At 45.8% G+C, this 20911-nt stretch overlaps 1 protein-coding gene across 15 annotated transcripts in view; it reads right to left on the bottom strand.

Annotated features, from left to right (window-relative positions):
* clasp1a (cytoplasmic linker associated protein 1a) overlaps positions 1-20911 on the bottom strand; it is a 102713-nt gene that overhangs the window by 17678 nt on the left and 64124 nt on the right. For 4 of the 15 annotated variants that reach the window (XM_045206685.1, XM_045206686.1, XM_045206687.1 and 1 more), the window contains exons 9-27: positions 18190-18413; positions 17997-18089; positions 17726-17871; positions 17119-17254; positions 16820-16890; positions 16648-16707; positions 15854-15931; positions 14263-14430; positions 13684-13730; positions 13396-13569; positions 12333-12359; positions 10642-10749; positions 10084-10140; positions 9013-9177; positions 5825-5989; positions 4675-4737; positions 3838-3941; positions 3336-3359; positions 2779-2890 (exon numbers count right to left, since the gene is read on the bottom strand). In XM_045206685.1, coding sequence (XP_045062620.1) covers positions 2779-2890; positions 3336-3359; positions 3838-3941; positions 4675-4737; positions 5825-5989; positions 9013-9177; positions 10084-10140; positions 10642-10749; positions 12333-12359; positions 13396-13569; positions 13684-13730; positions 14263-14430; positions 15854-15931; positions 16648-16707; positions 16820-16890; positions 17119-17254; positions 17726-17871; positions 17997-18089; positions 18190-18413 — 2022 coding nt within the window. The remainder of the gene's footprint in view (positions 1-2778; positions 2891-3335; positions 3360-3837; positions 3942-4674; positions 4738-5824; positions 5990-9012; positions 9178-10083; positions 10141-10641; positions 10750-12332; positions 12360-13395; positions 13570-13683; positions 13731-14262; positions 14431-15853; positions 15932-16647; positions 16708-16819; positions 16891-17118; positions 17255-17725; positions 17872-17996; positions 18090-18189; positions 18414-20911) is intronic. The other 11 variants (XM_041844731.2, XM_041844733.2, XM_041844738.2 and 8 more) reach the window with 6 other exon arrangements.

Genomic DNA, 20911 nt, shown 5'->3' with positions numbered 1-20911 from the left:
TGTAGCCTCTCGTGACATCACAGGTGGTGGAGAATACAGGCACGCTCAAGCGTTAATAGTGCATGTCAGAGGAGGATACCGAAGGTTTGATCACCCAGTTTTCCAAGTTGGCCGTAGGCTCCCCGCCGACTGAAATGGAGGACATATTGAAAGCCCTTGTTGCTGGCCAGCAAGCCCAGATGCAAGCAAACGTGGCTCTCTTGGAGGAGCAAAAGAAAGCCAACCTTCTGAAGGCAGAGGAATTGCAGTTGCAGAGACAGAGGGTGGTCCAAAATACCCGCCCAATAAAGGCAAGTGACTTTATATCTAAGATGGGAGCTACCGATGACATTGAGGCATACCTGCATGCATTTGAGGCCACGGCCACTAGGGAAGCCTGGCCCAAGCAACAGTGGGTTGGTCTGTTAGCCCCCTTTCTAACCGGGGAAGCGCTGAATGCTGTCCGGGACCTGGGCCCTGACCAGGTTACTGACTATGATGCCCTGAAGGCTGAGATCCTCAGCAGATATGGACTCACAAAGTTTGGTATGGCCCAGCGCTTTCACAGTTGGACCTTCCAACCAGACCAACCTCCTCGGGCGCAGATGCATGAACTTGTCCGAATCGCAAGGAAATGGCTGGATCCGCAGAGGAATACAGCAGCGGCGGTGGTGGAGGCCGTTGTGGTGGATCGTTACCTACGCGCCCTGCCTTATGAGGCAAAACGGTTCATCAGTCAACAGGCCTTGACCACGGCTGATCTGACCGTGGAAGCTGTGGAAAAGTACCAGGCCACAGCGGAGATGCTGAATGCTTCCCGAAAAGACCCCAGGAGGGCGGCCCCACCACAAATGGGAAGAACCCGTCCAAAGGACCCCAAGGTCTCGAACCCAGCCACGTCAGGACTTATCCCGGCTCCAGGGGGAGCCAGAAACCAGGCGGGTCCAAGAAGAGTACACCAGGAGGGGGGAAACTCGACAGTGTTACCGGTGTGGGGAGATGGGACATATCTCCTGGCAGTGTGGGAAACCAGCCGATGAACCTATGCCCACTGCGGAGTCCTCCAGCTCAGCACCCACACACCGTTTTGCCTCGCTCTTGGGAGTCGTAGATGGCGGCCCAGATCGACCCCCACCTGCCCGGTAACTGTGAATCACCATGATGTGGAGGCCTTACTGGATTCTGGTAGCCGGGCCACCCTGGTGCGTAAGGGGATTTGGTGGGCCCAACGTGTCTGACCCCGGGGAAAGTCCTCCCAGTTTCCTGTGTCCATGGGGACACCAGAGAATACCCCATTACTGAACTTACAATGACCAGCACACGGGGAACCATACACACGACGGCGGGGGGTGGTTGATTCCCTCCCCGTCCCTGTCCTAATTGGACGAGACTGCCCAGCCTTTTACCCACTCTGGAGAGAGTCTCAGGAGAGGATAACCCGAGTACCTCGGAAACGGAGAGGCAAGACTCATCCTGGGAAGGCTCCGGTGCAATCCTCCGAGTTACTCGCTCCCGCCCGGGCTCTGATAGGGATGGCAGGTGCCCAGACCGACACAGAGACGGAGCTACAGAATCTGGACAAAGAACTGTCTGGTCTGAAGGGGACCGCTGAGAGGTATCGTTTGTTAAAGCAACAGTTAGACATGAAGACAGAAGAGTTAGATATCCTCCAGGCTAAACTCCAACAGAGCTCCTTCCCTAAGCAACCGGAGGAACTGGAGAGGCTGCGCAGGACCATCGAGGAGTGTGAGGAGACCCTGCGCAGTAGTAAGGAGGTCCAGAAGAAGGCAGAGGAGAAGTACAAGGTGTTGGAGAACAAGATGAAGAATGCGGAGGCAGAGAGAGAGAAGGAACTGAAAGCTGCTCAACAGAAGCTAAACTCTGCTAAAACCAAGGCTGATGCGTTCAGTAAGAAACTCAAGGAGAGACAACAGGAGGCTGAGTCCCTGGTCCTAGAGGTGGAGGAGTTGAAGAGAGAGCAGGCTGGCAAGCACCACGGCAATGCGGACGCCCTCTCCCGGCGTGATGCCTTCTTCGCTGCCTTTACCCGACGAGGACGTCGGTCCCGAGGAGGGGGATGTGTGATGTCACGAGAGGCTGTGTCCTGGAGGGACGTTACATCCCCCTGAGGTGGCTGCAAACCCAGACAGCTATGGCTCCATCTGCTGGTATGGTCGGGAACTCCACCCCTCTATGGCCAATCTTCCCACGCAGCTGAAACAAATCAGGAGCTGATGAGCTGAAGGTTTGGGAAGGGAAGAGACACACTGAGGGAGTGTGTGGGGGGTGAAGAGACACAATCTCCAAGCTGGGCTCTCTGGAGGACAAGAGTGCTGCACGTCCACTTCCATGAGGAATATAAGGATTTGGAGATACTTACCTTTGGGAAATACTCACCTTTGGATATATGCACCTGTGGAAATACGTGTGGGACATTTGGAAGGACGTTTTGCTGGGTTGGCCACTAGCTGCAACGTGGAATACAGTAAGACTGGGGAAAAGTTATTTGAGCGAGGGAGAGTTATGATTTTGGATGTGGAAGAGACATCCCTGAACTGTTAACCCTTAAAGAGCCACCAGAGAACAGAATTGTGTTATACTTTCGTTAGTTTCCCAAGACCTTTAATAAAATCCTTGTTTTGGTTGAACCTGGTCTCCTTGCACTACTTGAGCAATCCCGCTGAAAGCTGTGTAGCCTCTCGTGACATCACAATATGTAAATCTAGTGGGAATTGAACCTACTACCTTTGTGTTGCTAGTGCGATGTTCTTACCAACTGAGTAACACAGGACCACATACCTCCGTTCCGGGAGCCGTACGAGCGTTCCGAGCAGGCGCTGGACGCATCGCTGTTAGCATCATCATCAGAATAGATACCAGGAGACTCATAGCGCCGCCTCATAGGCTTCCGCTGTTGGGAAGGGAATGGGGAGGGATGGGTTAATGGTGAGTTCATAGGTCATAGGACCAGGAGCGAAGTGGGACAGACAGACTAAAACTCTGTAGGAAAAGCTTGGTCACTCAAACTCAGCCATGATGTAGGATTTGATGAGCTACGATGCACCATTTCTATTAGGTTGCCATTCGCAATGAATGAGGTATAGCGATGCAATTTGTTCCAACTCTTGATTTATCATGATTGATATGGACATGCAATGAGATTATTAAATTATGTTATAAGAATGCATACTGTTAATCATAATATGGGAGATTTAATTGAATAATAAATCAAATCTGCAGGTTAAGCTTTTGGCCTAACGGTAACATTTAGTGATAAAATGTTGCCTGTATGATCTTTGTAAATTATATTCATTCTATTCACTAATCAACAAACTGTACACAAATTGGACAATTACCTTATTTCTGGAGTCTCCTAATAGCTGAAGATACAGACAACCAAGGAGGAAGAAGAAAATAGGTATATTTTAAATGGGGGTGTAAACTGTCAAGAAGGGAAAACATGAGTGCTGTCCTGCTTGGGAGTAAGACAATACATTTTTTTATGAATTTCTCTACACATTAGCAATGTTGAATTACTTGCTGTCTAAGTTTATCCCCCATATATATTCTGATAGTCATACACAAACAAACGCGAGCACTCTTGATAATGTCATGTCATTACATTTGACTTCTTAATGAAGTTATTTTCTGTCAAATGCTAAACAGGCAAAAACCCCTGGGAATCATTAGATTGAATAAGGCCGACAGCAAAAATCCAAACACTGCATACAGCTTCCACATCAATCCCTCGGCCATTAACTAACATTCTGTAAATGAGGGGCTGACTAACTGTCACTCTACCTTGAGACAAACGGTAGTGATGTCTTCAGAACTGGCAAGAGTTGATTGGTGACTTACCAGTGCATCAGCCACAGCAGCCTCCACCTCAGTGCCAGTGTTGAGGACTCTCATGGCGTTCACCGAGGCAGAAATGCGGGCCTGGTGGATCAAACCAAATCGGTCTGGGGGGAAAGAGAGGGTAGAGGGGTGAGAGAGGAAACAGAGGAGAAAGCCATTGGAATGGATGACAGGGACTTACCTCAGAATATGGTAATCAAATCCCATGTAAGACATGATGGGGTTTGCGGGGTAAAGAAATTAAAGAGTTTGGCATGAAAACACCAAAAAGCTTGAAACTGAAACACCAAAAAGCTTGAAAACGAAAACGCCAAAAAGCTTGACTGATAAATGAAAAAAAAAGAATGCTGAAATAAAGATGAAGAGGTGCCAACCACCAACAGAAATCACCACAGAATGACTGGTGCTTGTTTGAAACACCTCATGAAAAATGAAGAAAAAATAAGCTGACACTTGCAGACGGGAAAATAAAACAAATCTGATATGAGATACTTAATACACTGAAGTACAAATACATTATACAACATCCAAAAAGTCACTAACAAGGAGAAAATCATATGGATGGGGATATCATGATTATGCAGTATGAGACAACACAAGCTTTGTAAAATAAAATCACAAAACATCATATTGAAGCAGATGATCACAACACATAATATGACAAATCTTCTCCTCAATGAAAAGTAAAGACCATTACAAGCTTCAAAAGTTTGAATAAATGTTGCCTCAGGGTGGGCACAGCAGGGTGGGCACAGCCCTCACAGTACAACGTATGGACACATGCTGGCATTGTCGCTAATATGGGGGACGGGGAAAGAGGTGGGGCATGCAGGTCACCTGACTGGCTGTGGGGGTCAGCTGTGGATAAGGCGCTGGTAGAGCGGGAGGTACGTCGGGAGGCTGCAAGGGACAGGACAGGTGGGTGACACCCGGGGCGTTAGTGACACATACACGACAGATACCGTCCTCTGTAGACGACTAAGGCTCAGCGCCTCGCTGCATTCATCTACTATGGCTATGACCAACCAGCCAAACAGGGGGTGCTTATATTTGTCCTGTTTCACACATGTACGTGTGTGTGTTGTAAAATGCAAGTGTGTTTTTTGCATATCCCACTCCCACTGAGACACCTTCGGAGAGTGGGGTCACGGCCAGGGATCAGCCATTATTGACGGCTACCCTGGAGCAATTATGGTTAAGTGCCTTGCTCAAGGGCAGATTTAATCTAGTCAGCTCGGGGATTCAAACTAGCAACCTTTCAGTTACTGGCCCAACGCTCTAACTGCTAGGCTACCTGCTGCCCACATCTACAACAATCATAGGGTAGGGGGGGGTTTCACACTTTGTCCCACTATTTTGTTGCTTTTTTCCCCCTCTGTCCCCCATGACAAAACAGTGACAAAGTTGTGTCATTTCCTGTGATATGACAGCAGCACAGGAAAGAGCGGAGAAGCAGGTCAGCTATGGACATTGAATACGATGATGCATACAGTACAATGTTTACTGTAGTCACTGCCTTTTTTCTCTGCCTCTTGATGTGGATTTATTATGAGATGTGCCGAATAAGTTATCGTACATAAGTCATTGGAGCAAAAAGTTCAAACAGAATCTTGAACATCCAGAGATTTTTGTGATCTTTACATTTTGATGGTAATTTATTACACATACAAAGACACAGAAACATACTGATATAGGATAACATTTGGAGCATTCCCAACAAGACAGACAGAAGACAGTGCAGTGATTATATTCCTGAACCTTTGAGAGGGTTAGTGCATGCAGACTAGATCAGAACAGGCAAAAGAAGAGGTCTATACCCATTCGTTCTAGAGGGGGATCTTCTATCTAGATGTCCTGGGGTGTAGAGAGAGGCTGGGACAGAGAGTAGGGGTCTAGAGGAGGGGGACTAAGAGACTGAGGGGTGTGTACTAGTGGGCCTTGCTGCTTCCAAGAGGCCTCCTGGTGTCCGGTTGGTCGTGGTACTCACCAAGAGGCTTGAAGCCCCGAGCAGGGCTGGTGTCTCGGCTGCTTTCCCTAGATGTGTCCCTGCTGCAGCCCTGACTCATGCTGGGCCGGGGGATACGGCTCCTTGCTAGCGTGTTGTAGGAGGAGAGAGGAGTACCAGGAACAAGAGCTTTACCACACAGCCTGGCTGTCAGTAGGACGGTAGAACACAGGTTTGGGGTTAGTGAGGTGAGGCCTGGGTTGGGGCTGGGGTTGGGGACTGGGGGGAGAGGGGTAGGAGGACTCTGGAGCGTGGTGGTGGGTTGGAGTACGCTGGACATCAGGTTAGATTTTAGACACCTACGTTAGCGCAAGTCAGTTTTTAAATGTTTTTCTTATTTCACAAGGTTGTCTGTGAAAATATGATTGGTATGACCGTAGCTTACAACAGATATACAGAGTTAACATACAAAAGAAAAACAGAAAGAAAAAAAAAAGAAAAATTTAAGAGGGTATAGAAATATATGGTAATATCACCAAAGGAAATTAAAGACAAACCGTTATATTCAGTTATTGTTATAATAAAAAGACAAAACAAATGATGAAAAAAGACAAGAAGAAAACCAACTACATATCAATGGGAAACTTTCATTACATGTAATTGTTAATTTTGTGTATCCATCATTTTTAAATCTCATCCATGGACAGATGTAAAAAAGGCACCGTTCCCAACTCAGAGATGATGGTATTATTTACAACAGACTGACAGACAAGAGGGTGACCTCAGACAGCACACTGATAGCAAGCCAAGATGGAGAGAGCTGGTTGGTCAGTCCTGGCATTTAAGAAATACACAGACCAATCAATCACAGCGATAGGACAGAGTCAGAGAAGAGCCAGCGACTCAGACTGACTGGAAGGACATAAGCTGGGCTGCTGATGACCAGACTAGCCCTACAGAGGCTCATCCACTTTCCTGAAAGAGGTACCACCCCAATGATGTGACATGCCTGGAAGATAGAAATACTACCAAGATGAGAGACCTCTACCAAAACAACACAGTTCTACTTAGCTGCTAACCCTGAGAGACAGTTATAGTCTGTAGAAGCTGAAAGACAAGCTCTTCCCATTCACCCTCCTTGCCTTTTGCCATTCAGTTCTTTGCCATTCAGCATTATCATCCAGTATTTGAGTGCAAAAGGTCCATTGCTTTCAAGACTTATCTTTTGTGTTCATTGTGTTTCCTTGTTTTGTGTTTATGAACAGGAAACCAAGACCATGTATATCTGAGCTTCAAAAGGACAGACTTGTTGTACTGTATCTACGTTTATCACTAGATAGATGGGAGTGTGTAATGACGACGTTGGGCATATCGGTATGTTTTGACACATACATGGCCCTCATCAGTGTGGTATTATTTATCAGCATGTGCTGTATGCTACAGTGGGGAGAACAAGTATTTGATACACTGCCGATTTTGCAGGTTTTCCTACTTACAAAGCATGTAGAGGTCTGTCATTTTTATCATAGGTACACTTCAACTGTGAGAGACGGAATCTAAAACAAAAACCCAGAAAATCACATTGTATGATTTTTAAATAGTTTATTTGCATTTTATTGCATGACATAAGTATTTGATCACCTACCAACCAGTAAGAATTCCGTCTCTCACAGACCTGTTAGTTTTTCTTTAAGAAGCCCTCCTGTTCTCCACTCATTACCCGTATTAACTGCACCTGTTTGAACTCGTTACCTGTATAAAAGACACCTGTCCACACACTCAATCAAACAAACTCCAACCTCTCCACAATGGCCAAGACCAGAGAGCTGTGTAAGGATATCAGGGATAAAATTGTAGACCTGCACAAGGCTGGGATGGGCTACAGGACAATAGGCAAGCAGCTTGGTGAGAAGGCAACAACTGTTGGCGCAATTATTAGAAAATGGAAGAAGTTCAAGATGACGGTCAATCACCCTCGGTCTGGGGCTCCGTGCAAGATCTCACCTCGTGGGGCATCAATGATCATGAGGAAGGTGAGGGATCAGCCCAGAACTACACGGCAGGACCTGGTCAATGACCTGAAGAGAGCTGGGACCACAGTCTCAAAGAAAACCATTAGTAACACACTACGCCGTCATGGATTAAAATCCTGCAGCGCACGCAAGGTCCCCCTGCTCAAGCCAGCGCATGTCCAGGCCCGTCTGAAGTTTGCCAATGACCATCTGGATGATCCAGAGGAGGAATGGGAGAAGGTCATGTGGTCTGATGAGACAAAAATAGAGCTTTTTGGTCTAAACTCCACTCGCCGTGTTTGGAGGAAGAAGAAGGATGAGTACAACCCCAAGAACACCATCCCAACCGTGAAGCATGGAGGTTGAAACATCATTCTTTGGGGATGCTTTTCTGCAAAGGGGACAGGACGAGTGCACCGTATTGAGGGGAGGATGGATGGGGCCATGTATCGCGAGATCTTGGCCAACAACCTCCTTCCCTCAGTAAGAGCATTGAAGATGGGTCGTGGCTGGGTCTTCCTGCATGACAACGACCCGAAACACACAGCCAGGGCAACTAAGGAGTGGCTCCGTAAGAAGCATCTCAAGGTCCTGGAGTGGCCTAGCCAGTCTCCAGACCTGAACCCAATAGAAAATCTTTGGAGGGAGCTGAAAGTCCGTATTGCCCAGCGACAGCCCCGAAACCTGAAGGATCTGGAGAAGGTCTGTATGGAGGAGTGGGCCAAAATCCCTGCTGCAGTGTGTGCAAACCTGGTCAAGACCTACAGGAAACGTATGATCTATGTAATTGCAAACAAAGGTTTCTGTACCAAATATTAAGTTCTGCTTTTCTGATGTATCAAATACTTATGTCATGCGATAAAATGCAAATGAATTACTTAAAAATCATACAATGTGATTTTCTGGATTTTTGTTTTAGATTCCGTCTCTCACAGTTGAAGTGTACCTATGATAAAATTACAGACCTCTACATGCTTTGTAAGTAGGAAAACCTGCAAAATCGGCAGTGTATCAAATAATTGTTCTCCCCACTGTATTTACGTGCATCCGGTGTGTCAGTTATACTATGCACTGTTTAATAAAGCAGTTACTTAGTTACTAAGTGCGTTGCTAGCAAATGACAAATGTATTTTTCCTAGTGTATAGAGTGCATGCATGCTCTATGTTGTGTTTACTTGCATGATGCAGATATTGTGATGTCATGTAAATGTCCCTTACCTAGGCCCAGTCTGTTGGGCGAGGAATCTCTACTGCAGCCCTGGCTGCGGGGGACCTTGCTCCTCTTGTCTGCAGGGGTTCTGGAGGCTGATGGGGGCCTGCTGATCCTCCCGTACCCAGACGAGTGGCCCAGCAGCTTGCCAGGGGAACTGGAGCGACTGCCAGCTGCAGGAAGGATAACACACAGGACCCACAGTCTTAGAGTAAGACGTTACACTCTTTCAGAGAAGATATGATGGGTCACAGCAAGTGACGCACCTCTCCATGGCATGCTGGGAAGGTTCTGTCACGGCTCAAAGCTGAATTCCCTCATACTCTCTCCCTCTTTTTGGGGAAATATTTAATTACTTCAATGTTTCTAATTGCATATGTTGCTTTTATTGTAGTAATAACACTTAGCAGACACTTATCTAAAGCGACTTCTAGTACATTGAGTGCATAATAAGTGTATGTGATCCCAGTGAGAATTGAACCCACGACCTTGGCTTTGCTAGCGCCACACACCAACTGGGCACATACAGTGTCTCTGTGTGTTTAGAGTGGGTTGGTGATTCTGAGGGGAATAACCACAGAATGTCTAACCAACACTTGAGATAATGGGACAATGACATTCTCTGTATATCCTACTAGGTGGATAACATAGATATGGGATTTCAGCTTTGATGAGATAAATAGAGACAGACAAACAGCTAACAAACAAGATGGGGTTGAATCCAGGGTGTAACTGGGCTTTGGGAAAACAAACCAGTGATTACAACAACAACGAAAACAGTTCAGAGGACATAGACAACAACCAATATTAACGACATTGGACAACAACCAATATTAACGACGAAATGTAACAATCAACAATTTAAGATAATAAGGCAATACGGAAGGAACCACGTATTAGACAACGCAAACTCCAAACAGCTTGTGAGACTATAAAATAAGGAATTATAATACAGACACTTGAGTTGAATGGAGCATGCTGGTATGACATTATGAGTCTAAAAACTAAAAGAATGAGTTGATTGACATGCAGAGATCTGCAGAGGAGGAAGGGGCGGGACTAAGGACTGGACGCTTTACTCTGATTGGATGAAGTTCGGGCCTTACCACCCCCAATGGGGTTAGCAGATCTGGATCCTGTGGTTGTTATGGTAGCGAGCGGCAGAACAGGGCATGAAAATTAAACGGTCAATGTGACAGGAAGTAGTGTTTACCCAGCATGCACTGGGCCAGATGTTAACTGTGCATGTCATGTTACACGTGCAATAATCATTGAAGCCCCTCATCAAGGCTTCACAGACGCAAAGAGAGAAAAACCACACACACGACACAAATACATCTTGTGAAAGGGTGCAGTAAATAACAGTGGCTCCAAGTCCCTTCAGGATGCTACGTTTATGAGGTAAAACATCACACAGACTGACGAGAGAAACTGAAGGGGAACCTAGTATGACCTCACAGCAGGCAGGTTAAACGTCATACTGAGGGTTTACATGAAAGAGATTGGAGATGAAAATGTGGACTGGCTTCCCTGAGTTCAGACAGTGTGCAGTGAGGGAGACATTTTGCTGACAGTGTGTGTGTGTGTGTGTGTGTGTGTGTGTGTGTGTGTGTGTGTGTGTGTGTGTGTGTACTCACGCTGGGACTGGGACACCATTTTGGCTCGGCTGCGACCCCTGCTGTCAGTCACAGTAGCGCTGGCTCCGACAGCACTGCCGGAGCTTGTTCTCCTCGTACGCACACGACCTGGAGACAACAACAACACACAGGGAGAGATGGACAAACACAGGGAGAGATGGACAAACACAGGGAGAGATGGACAAACACAGGGAGTTAGTGAGAGAGTTGAAGACACTACATTACAAATGATACTGTATCCAGGCAGCTGTGCACCACAGTTCACCACAACACAAAACACAACACTGAAAGAAACGACTATAAACAGATGGTGACAAAAGACCTGACTGAGAGGAGAGAGTGTTCTGAAACACAGATATAGGGAGAAACAAACATAATATTTCTACAGATTCCCACAAAGAACACCTTCTCCCTCAAGGGCTCCATCAAACATGCATTGGATCTGAGAAAGGTTTGTCTAATGCAACTAGCAACATCATGACCCAACACACCTTGCTTTGGAGTATGTCAAATTGTGCATATTATACACAATGTAAGATATTAATTTGCAAAATCCCAAATAAAATGTCTCTAGTATTGTCATACTTGCAATCCAACCAAGTAATGTTCCTAAAAGCTAGGACAACACAGACTGACGCTGAGAAACTGATTGGGGTGTTCAAATGTGTAAAAAAATAAAGAAGCAGCTTTACATTTTTTCCACCCAGCCTCTAATTTTCACCAAGTACAGACACACAAACGCTACACAGCTGGAACTTGGCCCTAGATTAAGGAACACCTTCGCCAATAATAACTCCTATTATCAGACAGTCTTCACAAGCTCTTTGATAGAATGTGGGCGGAAGATGTTTGATAGGCGAGGTCCTCCTTAGTCAGAAAACGTTGCACTAGATTCTAGAACAACCGCATTACACAACAGGATAGGGGACAGCCCTTTCTTTAAACAAATACACTTTGGGTCTAGAAAGTCTCAGTGACATGTAGATAATAATAAGAGTACATGTAGATACCGGGGACTAAAAGTAGAAAACCAAGAGGGAGACGATCACCTTGAGAGGCAGGCAAGACTAATCCTCAGCGACCTCTGACCCCTAACTCAGACCACTCACACACAGACAGAGACTGTGCGAGTTTCACTGCATGCAACATTAACCTTTACACGCACATCACAGGGTCCTTTCCCTTCGCAAATCACTAATAAACAGTACAAAATGTAAAGAATAACGAGTAAGGAGGATAACAAAATGAGTTGTGTACAACGTGCGGGAGAGAAGAGGTGTTATGGTGTGCTGTGTAGACTGCTGATAGCTATCTAACCCGGTCTGTCGTCAGTAATCAATAATTATCACCATGTTGGTCAAACATGCAGACCTACCAGATATACCATACTAAATAGGTCAGAATGATGTAGTAGTGCACTATCGGTTAAGTTAAGTATGAGGTCTACAAATCAGTACCTAAAGGTTGATTAACAACCTCTGGAAAGGGACTTCCAGGGGACACTAACAGTAAGGTGTTTAGTAGGGGACAGAAGGACCATGCAGACAGTCCATTCATGCAGAGTTCCACAGATGGCCAGCGGGGGGGAACGTTGGTGTTTAGACAACACGGAAAAGAGGACAGACAGGAGGGAGGGGGGCCAGTCGAGCAGTTGACTGTCCCCGACAGACGCAGAACACACACAATCTTACCAGTATCAATTTTACCGGGTGTGCCATCTTTTGAGCATAAAGCAAAGCAGGGGGCGGCGGTTGAGGGGAGCGAGTGGAAGAAGAGGTATAGAGTTAGACATTAGTACCAGTTAGGCAGGAGCGAGCGAGCGAGAGACAGAGCGAGCAAGAGAGTGAGAGAGAGGAGAGAGAGAGAGTGAGAGAGAGGAGAGAGTGAGAGAGAGGAGAGAGAGAGAGGAGAGAGAGAGGAGAGAGAAAAAGAGAAAAAGAGAGAGAGAGAGAGAGAGAGAGAGAGAGAGAGAGAGAGAGAGAGAGAGGAGAGAGAAAAAGAGAGAGGAGAGAGAAAAAGAGAGAGAGAGAGAGAGAGAGAGAGAGAGAGAGAGAGAGAGAGAGAGAGATAGTGGTGAGTGAGAGAGAGAGAGAGAGAGAGAGAGAGAGAGAGAGAGAGAGATAGTGGTGAGAGAGAGAGAGAGAGAGAGAGAGAGAGAGAGATAGTGGTGAGAGAGAGAGGCAGGAGAGAGAGAAAGAGAGGTGAGTGAGTGGGTGGGAGAAAGAGGTCTAATTTGTAATGGACAGCAAGCAGTAAACTCCACAGGGAAGTGTTAGGGCAAGAACAGAGGGACAGCATCTGGATTGCAGCACGCTTCAGTATCAAATTGGGGGGGGTACGTGGAGAGTTGTTCATCATTAGTTATCAAAGTCTTGAATATTTATCTAAAGGTCAGTAGCCATATCTTTGAGTGATTATAGGCAGCCATTTGTCATGTTGGGTTTAATTAGTTTACAGACAAAACTTTTGGCCTTTTTGTATGTTTCTCTTCAGAGCACAGCTTAATGATGTCTTACTAACAACCATCACATTAATTAACATATCCACTCTGGCCATAAAAGCCAGTGGTTTTCAGATTAACATTTCTTCTAAATAACGTAATTAAGACATTGTGGAGACTTTGAGAAATGACTGATACAGAACTGACATCCAGTGACCATTATATTTTGAAATGCTGTTTGGTGTGTGTGGGGTTGTTAGGGCCTGGCATAGATGGCCCTGGGGAGTGGGGTAGTGTGTGTGTGTGTGTTTTACCTAGTGAGGCGTAGGAGCCTGGGGGCAGGGCAGCTGCTGAGCTGAAGGGAGAAGCGGAGGGCACGGTGACCAGGCGTGACTTGGCGCTGGCCGCAGCGTTCACGTCGATATCACTACGGGAGCGCTGAAGAGAACCGCCGGAGTTGGAGTTCACCCTGGAACTCACCATCTTACCTGCCATGGGGGAGAGGTTGAAATAACAACATATTATAAATACATATAAAAGAGTTGGCATGGAATACACCACACACTTTGAGAAATTACAAATACTTTTAGTAGTACTCTTACCCCTTGTCATGCTGCCTCCTATGGCACTCTTGACAGACAGGGGCCGGCTGAAGAGACAGGAGGACACACCACTATGAGGTTAACAAACAACAGATTTTTGACAAACAGCCCAGCATCACTGTGTATCAAACTATCAAAACAAGACAAAGTCATAGGCCTAGGTCTGGACATCAGTACAGGGCTCGGACCCATCTGATGATGATGCAGGAAAACCATCCTCAGTCTTAGAGGAAAATGACATCACTCTGTCCAAATCCCAACTCCAGACTCATCATAACAAACACTGTGCTGGTGAATCATGGTATATGAGATCAATGGTCAACACTCAGTGGGGGATTGTTAAACTGGATCAACCAATAAAATCACTCCCAGTGTTTTCCTAATCTGATTATGATTGCTGTCCATGAGGCAGACATATCCATTAGTGCAGTCTTCAAATCAATGTTAATTACGCTTTTAAATCTCTTTCAACACATCATCATGAATCATGGCAACATTTCTCAGAAATATTATGCTGTGGAAGGGATGGAGGAAAGGGTGGACGGATGAAGGGAGGAGGAAGGAGAAGGGATATCTTACTTGAGGCTCTCCTGTGAGGAGGAGGATGAGCGGTCTGATTGGGGGAGGGACACGACACTGTCAGAACTCTTCAGGTGGGACTGTAGAGCCTTCTGATAGGTCGACTCTAGGGCCTGGAACAGATGCTCCGCCTCCCGGCTGTAGTGGCCATGGAAACCCCAATAACACCTATGGGTGAGGGAGGGAGGGGGGAGACAAGGTCAGAGGTCACATGAAGGTCACAGCCCCTTGTATCAGTAGATTAACATAACTGTCAGCAAATGACTCATATGACAGCACACCTGACTCTGAATAAACGACATTATCAAAAGTATGTGGACACCTGCTTGTCGAACATCTCATTCCAAAATCATGGGCATTAATATGGAGTTGGTCCCCCCTTTGCTGCTATAACAGCCTCCACTCTTCAGGCTTTCCACTAGATGTTGGAACATTGCTGCGGGGTCATGCTTCGATTCAGCCACAAGAGCATTAGTGAGGTCGGGCACTGATGTTGGGCGATCAGGCCTGGCTCACAGTCGGCGTTCCAATTTATCCCAAAGGTGTTCGATGGGGTTAAGGTCAGGGCTCTGTGCAGGCCAGTCAAGTTCTTCCACACCGATCTCAACCAAAACCATTTCTGTATGGACCTCGCTTTGTGCACGGGGGCCTTGTCATGCTGAAACAGGAAAGGACCTTCCCCAAACTGTTGCCACAAAGTTGGAAGGACAGAATCGTCTAAAATTTAATCGTATGCTGTAACGTTTAGATTTCCCTTCACAGGAACTAAGTGGCCTAGCCCGAACCATGAAAAACAGCCCCAGACCATTATTCCTCCTCCACCAAACTTTACAGTTTGTACTATGCATTCAGGCAGGTAGCGTTCTCCTGGCATCCGCCCAAACCCAGATTCTTCCGTCGGACAGCCAGATGATGAAGCGTGATTAATCACTCCAGAGAACACGTTTCCACTGCTCCAGAGTCCAATGGTGGCAAGCTTTACACCACTTCCACCAACGCTTGGCATTGCGCATGGTGAGTGTTGCAACCGAGGACAGATGAGTTTTCCGCGCTACACACTTCAGTGGTCCCGTTCTGTGTGCTTGTGTGGCCTACCACTTCGCGGTTGAGCCGTTGTTGCTCCTAGACGTTTCCACTTCACAATAACAGCACTTACAGTTGACCGGGGCAGCTCTAGCAGGGCCGAAATTTGACGAACTGGCTTGTTGGAAAGGTGGCATCCTATGACGGTGCCACGTTGAATTTTTTTTTATACACCTGTCAGCAACGGGTGTGGCTGAAATAGCCAAATCCACTAATTTGAAGGGGTGTCCACATACTTTTGTATATATAGTGTACATCATCGCCGGAGAAAGTGACATATGAGACAATGCTATGTAATAAAAAATCCAGAAGAATTAATACTTTTTCAAATGATCACTAGTAGTAAAATCAGAGACACAGACAGATAGCATATTATTCCATATCGTCATCCACTTCTGTCGGTCATGCAGTCATAAAGCAATATATTACTTGTTACAGAACTGCTAAGATTAATTAATTGAGGACAAATTCTGACTAATTTACAAAAATAAACAACCAAAGAACTTACTTTCTTGCGACAGATCTGGCCTCTGAGTCAGCATCATGGATCCCTTTCTTGATGGTTTCAGTCAGAACAGTCACGTGCCTGGTGGGATAGTAGGGAAACATGACAGAGACAACTTCAGGTACAGCAGCCAGGAAACCACAACTACACCAATGGAGAGGACACACAGACTTCCTCATCTCCCCTGAGACTTCAGTATACACTCCTCTCTTTTTCTATTCTCCACTCTCCTTCTCCACAGGGGGAAAGTGACCACACAGCACGCTTTCTACATGCGTTTTAAAATCTCAGCAGGGTTGTCGTGGCTCGCTCCAGCCCTCCAGCATCATAAATTTAACTAGGGATCATCAGTCGCCCAGTCAACCAACACCCAACTACTTAAAGTAAATGTCACACGCCAGAGAGGAGAAGAGAAGTGAGGAGAGAGGAGAAGAGGAGGAGAGGAGAGGGGGAAATCTAAAGTGCAGCAGCAACAGGAAATATGAATTATTATGTGGATTATAATGAATGGAATTTTTTTTAGGGGTTGATATGTTTTTCGTAAGGGAAATTTCTAAGTGAAAAACTTCAGAAGCCTTTTTAAACCTCAAATACACTACACGTTTTAAATATCCTGCATTGCAGTTCTCCTGCAACAGGGAGATCAAATTAAGATCCTACATCCGTACACAAACACAAATACTGGTTGGATCCTGAGCAGAAAAGCAGACAAGCATGCTACAGTCTGTTGTTAGTGTTTATGTCCTGGATAAATAGTATTAGCATGCAGCGTGGATGCTGAAAGGGTGTGTGCTTACCTCTCCAGTGTGTGCGTCTGCCACTCTAGTAATAACAGCTCTAAGAACTCATAACTGCGCCTGGAGAGAGAAGACATGATGAGAGTTAACACATTATAAGGGAAACCTCAGGAAAAGCTAGAAGATTTTCACACAAAATAATATATCACACAGAAGATCCTTGAGTCGTTACCTTCTGACGGCCACTGATTTGGACGTGCAGTTACTAGTGATGATGGGGATGAGCCGTGAGTAGTGTGTGTGCTGGAAGAGAAGAGGAGGAGGTCCCAGAGATCTTCCAATACAGTTTATTTCACACCTCCCAGTGTCTTAACAACACATCATCTTGCAACCAGATATCATTCCAACTGAGTATAAATACATAACAAAATGTTTTTTTACAGTGGCAAATGCATGAATCACACTCATCTACTGTTGGTCAACCCCTGACATTTATGATTGCCTGTGCATATGTGTGTGTACAGTACTCACCCTGAGGATGAGGCGTATGGCTGCCACCCCAGACGTGGCCATGACCTTGGCACTGTTGGGCACCAGGTTGAGCAGTGTGGGCATCAGGGTCTCTGCACAGTGGTCAAACTTGTTGCCCAGCAACGTGGACAGGTATCTGAAGAGGAGAGGGGAGAGATTCAAGACATCAAATCAATATCAATCAGTTTTCAAATCTCCACAGAAACATTTGATTTGAGGTTCTAGACTAGTGTACCCGTACTTAGATATGGAGCAGTAGTAGTAGCAGCCTACAAGTTTTCCAGACTCAGAGTTGTTAATTGTCAGTCAGTGATGTGCTCCTAATGTGGTAGTGATGACATGCAACAGAGCAGAGAGTCAAGATACACATATAAAGAGCATCAGGTTGATGGATTGACAAACCAGGCCAGGCGAGACCAGGCGCTTTCCACCAGTTTCACTGAGCTGCTACATCTCTAATCACGGTCTACATCTCCAGGTCAACCATACTCAACCCGAGTCTGAGACAGCAGCTCTTGGAACAGATAGGTTTAACAGTGTAGTTAACTCCACTTGGTATAGAAGTGGAAGACAGAGGTTGAAAGCTGTTTTGTCTGCAGGTCCTTACCCCAGTGTGATGCAGGCCTCTCGTACCACCTGGGACCTCAGGTCTTTAGCCGACAGCTTCAGAGGGGCCTCCAGAAGACGGAGCTGCTGAGGGAAACTATCATAATCCAGTGCTCCAGCCAGGAGCAGAGAACGCACCTTCTTCAGCTAGAAAAAAGGAAACACAAATAACAATATTACGCTACAACCATCGTTTCTGACTGCAAGAATACACAGTATGAGGTGCTGAAATGTTCATTTAGAGACTGATCATTTGTGTGTTTGGTCCTTACAGCGACAACTCTGTGCTCCCAGTCGTTTTTGTCATCAGACAGAACCTCCCGGACCTTGGAGAGGTTGTCTTCCATCTCTCTGTTGGAGTGGATCTGGAGAGGAGAGAAGAGACAAGGACAGGAGTCAGACTGGGGTTGATGGCAATTTATACTGTAAACACACACACACGTCGCCCCTATCTGTGCAGGTTACCTGGATAGTAGGAACCTCTTCAAAAGCCTTGATGAAGTCCTCCTCGTCAACAGCACCTGCAGCAGCATCTTTAGCTGAGATCTTGCCGGGTCCAGTGGCAGAGCTGGGTCTCCGGACAGAAGCTGCAGCTACAGTCTTCCTCCCACTGGGGGGCGCCTTGGAGGACGATGCGGAGGAGGAGGACCGGCCCCCGTCCACAGAGTCCTCATCTTCAAAGTTCTTATCTGCCAAGGTAGAGTGAGAAGAACAGTGGTGTTAATCCAGGTTGAAGTCATATCCTCTCTGCATTTGTGACCACCATGTTCATTAGGACACACCATAGGGAAACGAAAACAAACATTTTATAATGGACAGCTACCCCAGTACGTCCCAGTTTCACTCGGTTTTCTGACAGTTTTCTTATGTTTTGTGCCTACTGAAGTCATGCCTACTGAAGACTAGGAATTCTGGAAAACCAGGGAATTTATTGAAGGTTCCCAGAATTTTGCAACCCTACTGAAGATGACACTGTTCTTTTGGCTGAGAGTGTGATTGCCTGAACCCACCCATCTGCAGTGTTGAGTGTAGCTAGCCTGGATTGTCACTGTTACACAAATACAAGCCGTTCTGTCACCTCTCCAGTTTTCCAGTTTACACAAGGGATTATGAATACAGGGAAAATATGATCCTGGAGAGATGCCTCGAGCCAAGCCAGCATTATTTTAGAGCCGGCAGCAATATAATAATAATAATTATTATCATTATTATTTTATTTTTTATTTAACTTGTGTAGCGCTTTTCATTACAGAAAATAATCCCAAAGCTATTCTTCTCAGCACGTAAGACAAATGCCCACAACAGACAATAATAAACCATTTTTAGGAACAATCCAAACACACAGTAGGCCATTAACTAATGTATGCTAGTCTGTACAGATCACAATAGTAGTGATCATTCTGAAAGATAGCAAAACAAGACACCACTCACACTAAAAGACAATAGCTCCATAAACAAAGCAACAGGCACACAGAGAGAAACGCCCATTCACCACTTTGATTTTGATCCATCTCCCACTCATCCTCCTCTCACAACGCTCCATCCCTCCACTAGACTGCTAACCTGTAATTACCATGAAACTGATATATCTATTAAGTCTAAGAGACAGACACACAGAGAGAGAGAGACACAGAGAGAGAGAGAGAGAGAGAGAGAGATACATTTGAGAAAGGCAGATAAATTGGGGGAAAGAGGAGGAAAACATTTGCTGAAATGACAGTAGGTAGTGTGATAGGAATGGATGGAGAGAGAGGGCGAGAGAAAGAGAGAGAGAGAGAGAGAGAGAGAGAGAGAGACACACCACAGGAAGAGAAGAGATAATAGCAGCAGGTTCTTACAGGCACAGATCTTCTTACACACCAGCTTCCTCAGCAGCATGATTTATGGCACATTCACTAAAGCATTTTCCTCACCAGGCTTCTGGATTAACAGTGTGTGTGTGTGTGTGTGTGTGTGTGTGTGTGTGTGTGTGTGTGTGTGTGTGTGTGTGTGTGTGTGTCTGCATGACGCGTGCCTGTGTGAGGGTGCATGTGCAGCTCTGTGATGACACAGTGCTAGACCAGCTTCCCCCTTAAGCCCTTCTGGTCAAGGGTTAGCTGTCAAAAACAGCAGTGTGTGTGTGTAGCAGGAGGATGCTGGCAGCATGATGTGACATGTCCATAGGGACACTGACTCTCGACCACAGAGAGGAGAGGAGGGGCCAGCACCTGTGATGTCATCTCAGACCAATCATTGTTTATTCAGGCCGTTGGGTGAGGAAAAAAACAAAGAAACCTAGCCTGGTGGTCATTGGCCAAGGACATAAACACTGTTTATAGTCCCACCGCTATTTACACTGCATAATGCATATGAATGACTGTATGAATGTATGAATATGATGTAAATTAATTATTTGTACTGTGTACGGCACCGCACGCCACACCATAACACTATGGTAGCTCAACATTATGTTGGCTTTATTTTCCCCTGAAGCCTGGTTAGCATGCTGTGAAACGCAGTAGTCACACTGTCACCATCTCACCCACCCAGAGATAAAACAGTGAGTAGACACTAGTTATTGACCCCCTGGCTCTCCAGTTAATGTGTTGAGTGTGGGGGCTAGCATTATCGTTATGAGAAAATAGTCAATACAGTAAGGACTGAGATTAGCATTATTGTATGAAAGAGATCAGGAGGAGACAGCAGCTTGTAAAAAGCATGTGAAAAGGCTCAATCCTGATGTCAGCTTCATCCAACAACATCTATCTCATTGACGGCACACCTTCCATTTGCTTTCCACTGAGTCTAGTAACATTACGATACCAGAGAGAAAACAGGGGACTGCAGCATGTGGGATGGATCAATCATTTTCTAGCAGTAATGTCAGCTTTATTCAACAACATCTCATTGAGTGAACATCTTCCATCCGTTTTTAACTGATCGTTAAATTATCTGCAGAGAGTTTTTAGATAGCTGAAATAGAAACATTCCTTGAGACAAGATCCATGACGAATTTCACAGAATTTGAGCACAAGACGTTTGAGATAACCCATGTAAATACCAGCTTTAAACAGCAAGGCAATTTACCGAAACACCTTTAGCGAAAGAGCAAAACACGATGATGCATTTAGTTTATTGATCAGAGCAGTCACAGCAGCACTTGATCAAACGCTGACACAAATGTTGAGCTGATTTATACACACATAGG

Source organism: Coregonus clupeaformis, chromosome 23 (assembly GCF_020615455.1).
Source record: "Coregonus clupeaformis isolate EN_2021a chromosome 23, ASM2061545v1, whole genome shotgun sequence".
NCBI classification, from domain to species: domain Eukaryota; kingdom Metazoa; phylum Chordata; class Actinopteri; order Salmoniformes; family Salmonidae; genus Coregonus; species Coregonus clupeaformis.
This window is presented reverse-complemented; position numbering and strand designations above follow the sequence as displayed.